The 6322-nt window shown below is 35.4% G+C and overlaps 1 protein-coding gene across 2 annotated transcripts in view; it reads right to left on the reverse strand.

Moving 5' to 3' along the window:
* pde9aa (phosphodiesterase 9aa) overlaps positions 1-6322 on the reverse strand; it is a 30787-nt gene that overhangs the window by 4182 nt on the left and 20283 nt on the right. Inside the window, exons 7-11 of one of the 2 annotated variants that reach the window (XM_016450808.1) lie at positions 4790-4874; positions 2943-3003; positions 1692-1766; positions 1452-1538; positions 320-424 (exon numbers count right to left, since the gene is read on the reverse strand). In XM_016450808.1, coding sequence (XP_016306294.1) covers positions 320-424; positions 1452-1538; positions 1692-1766; positions 2943-3003; positions 4790-4874 — 413 coding nt within the window. Of the gene's footprint in view, positions 1-319; positions 425-1451; positions 1539-1691; positions 1767-1860; positions 1936-2942; positions 3004-4789; positions 4875-6322 lie in introns of both variants that reach the window. The other variant, XM_016450807.1, reaches the window with a different exon arrangement.

Below are 6322 nucleotides of genomic sequence, written 5' to 3' on the forward strand. Positions count from 1 at the left end.
AGTCATCGTGCACACGTATCCCAGCTCTCCTACACTGCTAAATTAGAGTAAGTAATTGTCCTCTAATAGCTCGGCTAATTAATCCAATGACCTCTTAATACACGTCCATGGCAACAGCAGCACAGAGAGGCTGAAAGCATCTTCATAGACGCAGAATTGCTTTTACACCCCCATACATCACTCATTTATCACTTCGCTATCTCTCAGTCTCTTTCATTCACCTCCCACTTCTCTGATACTCCAACTTTCCTGAGCAAAAGAAACAGGTGGCTGTGGAGCAAAACAGGTATCTTTAAAGCACAGTTAAAAGTGTCTTTACCTGTAGGTTGCAGAGGCAGATCATGCTGTACATCATCTGAGTGACGCAGAAGCAGTGGCGGAAATTATGGAAAGGATTGTTCCGGTAATTGTCATGGATGCAAAGCTGAAAGTGGAGAGAGAGGCAATCATTATTTTATTGTATTTTATTTTATTTTATTTTTAAACTTTGGCTCATTTTGTTAAATGTTTTGTTTGAAAAGGTTAAAATAAATGGCAGTTGGTTTGATATTGTGTTAATGCAATAATATTCATAGATTGTTATGTGTGCCTTTAGTGGCCAAATAATTTTATTTTATTTTATTCTGTATTATTCAAAAATATAATTAACGGTGTCACACATAATTTTTGCCTGGAGGCTGATGAAGTCACCAAAAAAAATCAGATAAATGTACACTGAAGGATGTGCCTGAGATACATAAAGAGAAAAATTTAAAATGTACAAAAAAATAACTTAATTAAAAAAAAATCACTTGTGCTGTTTTGAAAATGCTTTACTTAATTTGTTGTTCCTGGCCTGAAAATCTTTCACTATGTGATTATCACCAAATCTTGGAATCAATTAATTTTTTTTTTTTTTTTCAATTAGCACAGGTTTTGTATTTCTTTTTGGAACTGACCGATCATAGATCATTGATCTGAGCTTATGCACTTCAGCTTTTGAGTGAAAAAAGCATTTGTGGATCATTTTGACAATATTCGCTCATTAAGAGAGGTGCATAAGCTCAGATCAATGCAGATGAATACAAAACCTGTGCTAGCTGGGAAAAAAAAAAAAGACAAAAAAAATTGAATCCAAGATTTGGTGATAATAACATATTAGAGATTTAGAGGCCAGGAACAACAAATTAAAAGATGGAAAGATTTAAAAGAACACAAGTTGACAAAAAGATTAACCACCACTGTAACAAGGTGGGGGTTCAAAAACAGAACAAATACACTGTCATTCTCATTATTACTAAAGTAGCGCTGTGCATTCATAAATATAAGCACTTCATCAAAACAAAGTCAAACAGATTGTTCAAGTGTGTCTAAGAAGGAGAAATATAAATAAAATCTGTGACAGTCAACGAGCATAGTAAAAATGACCTGAACACAACATGAGGAATTATAATTTTATAATATAGCCTTACCAGCCATCTTTTCAGCATGATGGGGTTAATATTAAAGTCCTTTACCAGCCCGAGGTCATGGTACATATGCTCCAGACAACTCAGCATCTTAAAGTACAAAACACTGGTGATAGTATCTTCTGCAGTGTGGTTTTGCATGTCAGTCATTTTCACCAAGTCTCTATAACACATCATGTGCACTGGTACATCAACTTCAGTAGAACTTTGACATTCTGCATCTTTCATTTAGCCGATCCTCACCTCGTTAGGCTCCCACTGCCACACATCGAAGATTGGCTGCCTCAGAGCTTCTACTGTCTCCTGTGAGAGGTGGTACTACACAAGCCCCACAAACACAAACGCAGAAGAGAGAAAACAAGAGGGAGAGAGAAGAGGAGGAAGACAGAACAGAGGCGTGTTAGACTCTTACCTCGTTGGACTCCCACAGCCAGACGTCGAAGGTGGGTTTTCTGAGGGCATCTATGGTTTGCTGGGAGAGCATGTACTGCAGGTGACAGAGCTCTCAGTTAACCCCCGATGACCAACGCCTGGCTGTGGCCATTGCGTACATCACATTCACATCTATGTTCAACATGCCATTTTTAACCCCGAATTAGAATTCTTTCTTTAAACGTGAAATTCATTATAATTTACTCATACTGTATCATTCCTTACAAATCTGTATGCTCTTTTTACACAGCTCTTTTATAGTTTATAGTGAACACAACAATAAAGCTTCAAAAAATAATACCATACATGCAGCCCATAATATCCCAAGTCACATACTGAGAGGTCAATAATCACAATAATAGTCTCAATGAAATTGATGTAAATGCAGATAAGATTTGTTGAGATTTCCATAGTGACTACTTTGACATTTCTTTTATAGGCTTTTGTTGCTGTTGTTCTGTAAATTCATCAAAAATTAATATTACAAAAATATAATACAAAAATATTAAGCAGCACAACTGTTTTCAACATTGATAATAATAATAAATGTTTCTTGAGCAGCAAATCAGCATATCAGAATGATTTCTGAAGGATCATGTGACACTGAAGACTGGAGTAATGATGCTGAAAATTCAGCTTTGTATAACAAGAATAAATTACACTTTAAAAAAATTATTTTAAATTGTATTCATATTTTAAGTGTTACTGTTCTTATTGTAGTTTAATCAAATAAATGCAGACTTGGTGGGAATAAGATATTTCTTTAAAAAAAATCCCAAATTTTTGAATGGTAGTGTATATTTTCTTTTAATATTTTTGAAATTATTTTGTAGATGTTAGCATTTTTATCTTTATTTTTGGGTGAACTATCCCTTTAAACCTTCCTTTACTTATCCTTAAACATAAACCAAGTAGATCTCTAAAGGATAAACCTTGAACTCTCATTACGAACCTTTCTGTAATTAAATGGTGCTGTATATGCTGTCCTTTATCGAATTATTAAAGCAGAATAAGTATACAAAATAATGAAGGAACCCATTACAAGCACATCTGCCATTTTACCTTTGGGTATGAAGGCACATCTCTGCGAGGAGTTAACTTCTTGTTGTCATCCAGGAAACTACTGCAAAGGTAAAGAGCATTGAGAGCACATTTGCTTTAGAACAGAACATGCTGTGTTTTTCTTTTCTTTTTTAAGACCATGTCAACATCTCTCAAAGAGTGTATCTTGAGAATATACAGCTATCTTTGATTAATCTTGAATCTGATCCTTCACTAATAAGAGAGCATGTGAGAGCCATGTCAGCTCATTAAGACTTGAAAGGGAATAGACCTGATCTCATCTGTGAGTATTTTTAACAAGAGCTGACTAAGACAACACCTGGACTTCTTCTTAATTCTCCTCTCATTAAAGTTAGCAGTACAGACAGTGCTATCAATAGCCGGCTATAGATGCTCATTTGTGAAAATGAACTACACTTTAGCATATTTTTAAAAAGAGTACTTTTTTTAGGACACTTGATTGTATTTGAACTCTTTCCCCACCATTGATTGAATTTTCCATTATTTATGTCACAATGCTACGACTGTTATATGGTAGGGGGCGCTATTTCACATCTTCTGAAATAGTACAAAATCTCAGGATTCAAAAACAAGCAAAGAAGAAGCAGAAACAAGCAACTGAAGCATTGCTCAGGCACACGTTACATCTAAAGCGATCAGCCAACTTTCAACGGCATATAAATCGAATGTTACCAAATAAAATGTCGAACCCACGAAGAGGTAGGACTGTGCAAGCTTTGATGGACCTGATCTACTCAATCTATATTTTGATCATGTTCTGAATCTGATTTAGTCATAGTCCTTTTTTTTTTTTAAGTAATATTCTCAGCTTTATGTTACCCACATTCAACTGCTAGAATACAATGCTTTGTTTTATTTAAAAGCAAAGGCTCTGTTCTTTCTTTTGATATATATATATATATATATATATATAGTAAGTTCAGATATTCATACAACAAAATATTCTGGGGGCCATGAATGTTTGTGAAATGATTAAAAATGCTGGCTCTGGCTGGCAACTTTTTCAAAAAAACACTGGTGGGGAAAGAGTTAATTACAACTGAATGAAAATATATTATAATTGTTTAGTATATCATTTATATTAAATGCAATTAGTGCTTTTTGGCACACTTAAGTAGGACTAAAGTACATCTTGTACGTAATAATTACTTTTATTGTCTTTTAAATATGGTTAAAATGTAGCTAACTGCCAGATGTACTGCCAAGCATTTATGGTAAACTAATGCCATTTCTGTGGAAATGTGTATATCATGTATATAAAAATATGTGTAATTACACATTTGTAATGATGAAGTTGTACATTTAAAAATATTGACGTTAAATGTGATTTTGAATAAGACACGTCAGTTAAAATTATAATCAAGTACTTTACATGTGCTTTAGTCAACACATCAAAGTGTATTTCTTCAAATGACAACAAAAGTTTAAAATGCACTTTTAAGTAGAACTTTTAATTTGACATTATTACAAAGTGCGCCATTTACAAGTTAAATTACTTAGTGTGTTAAAGTCATAAATTTGTACTTTTTAAGCACACTGAAGTGTCCTTTTATTTCATTAATATTATAATATCAAGCACAAGTATATTATACATCACCAAGAAACTTCTTTTTCACCCCATCCTTCCAACCAAAATCACTTCCTGAAGGATAAAATCTTAACCTACATTTTTTGTTCTCATGAAATATCCTGTCTTACTTGGAAATACATCAGATTACAGATGTAAAATCATTTGCAAAGCGCTACTGATATTTCCCGATAATTAAACTTATTCAGTTCAAAAATGACGTTCCGACATCTCCAGAAAACGCAGTGAGGTCACTGACCTGTTGTTCCTGGAGGCCATCTCCTCCCGCAGCTTCTTGATGTCACTGCGACATTTCTCGATCTCCACCACCTTCATTCCCTCCACTGAAGAGACAGAGAGGAAAATGACGGAAACGCGATACATAATGCATACAAGTATGACACATAAAAGACTGTTTTACATATTGAGCCAAACACAGAGAAAATATGGAAATGAGCTGGTGAACATGGGTTGCAGCCGCAGGGGTTTTCCTATACAGACTGCTGAGCCATAAAAAGTACATTTGACATCTGTCACTGTCTGGCATGTTTCAAGCAGCTTTGTCGTCTCTTGGACAGCTGTTTTTATTTACATCTCAAACCTTGGTTGTGAGGATGGATGAAGATATGTCACACAACCTGACACGTTGGTATCTGTCTAATTTAGCTGCTTCTAGATTAATTTTGAGCCAAAGTACTGTACAGCCTGAATAGATGCACGGCCTCTGGACTCACGTTGTATAATTTAATTAGTGTAATCACATACATCATATAATCTCTGCACTTCCTGCTACTATTCTGTTTATAGACCGTGCACAATAATAAATCACCTCAAATTATATGAGGCCAGTGAACTGTTCACACTGATGAAGGGGTCAGGGTCCATCGCCATGGTGACTGATTACATCACGGCTGTATTTGGATTTCTATGGACACACAGACGTGCTGCAACGGAATGAATCCTGGTCTCTGGTGATGTTACGTGGAGCGTCATTACCGAAACAACTAGTGTGCAAGGACTGTCACGACTGTCAAAGATGATGCATTTATCAGCCACTAAACTAAACCTAACCTAATTTGTTTTGAATCATTGTTCAGCAACAGTCACAGATTCCACAAATGGCAGTGGATTAGAGGTCAAAAACGTTCCTGTCGCTCAAACAGTAGAGATAGTAAAATGTGTACCTTGAATGCAATATAAGCCACTCTGGACAAATAGGCTACATAATGCATAAAATGTAAATTTTTTTCAATGTTGAAATGACTTTCTCCTATCCTGTGACAGCTCATTTGTAGAAGAAAGTCATTTGTAGAAATGTAAGCACTTGAATTATTAAAACACAGAACTGTTTGACTGATCATTCCATTCAGCTCAACACAGCAACATTGGCTTAAAGGGGTCATATGATGCGATTTCGATTTTTCCTTTCTCTTTGGAGTGTTACAAGCTCTTGGTGCATAAAGAAGATCTGTAAAGTTGCAAAGACTGAAGTCTCAAACCCAAAGAGATATTCTTTATAAAAGTTAAGAGTCAGCCACGCCTACCTAAAATGGCTCGTTCTAACACGCCCCCACATGTCTACGTCACGATGTGGGAAGATTTGCATAACACCGCCCAAATGTTCACGCAAAGAAAGAAGGCGTAACTTTTATTCTCGCTGTAGTATTGTTTACAATTGTAATAATTGTAGTATTATTGTACGCTGCCATGTTGTGGAGACGCTGTGTGTTTTGTTATGAAAGCGAAACTACTTTGTTTGGCCTTCCAAAAGAGGACACAACTAGAAATCAGT

The sequence above is a fragment of the Sinocyclocheilus anshuiensis genome, unplaced genomic scaffold (assembly GCF_001515605.1).
Source record: "Sinocyclocheilus anshuiensis isolate Anshui unplaced genomic scaffold, SAMN03320099.WGS_v1.1 scaffold507, whole genome shotgun sequence".
In the NCBI taxonomy this organism is placed as follows: domain Eukaryota; kingdom Metazoa; phylum Chordata; class Actinopteri; order Cypriniformes; family Cyprinidae; genus Sinocyclocheilus; species Sinocyclocheilus anshuiensis.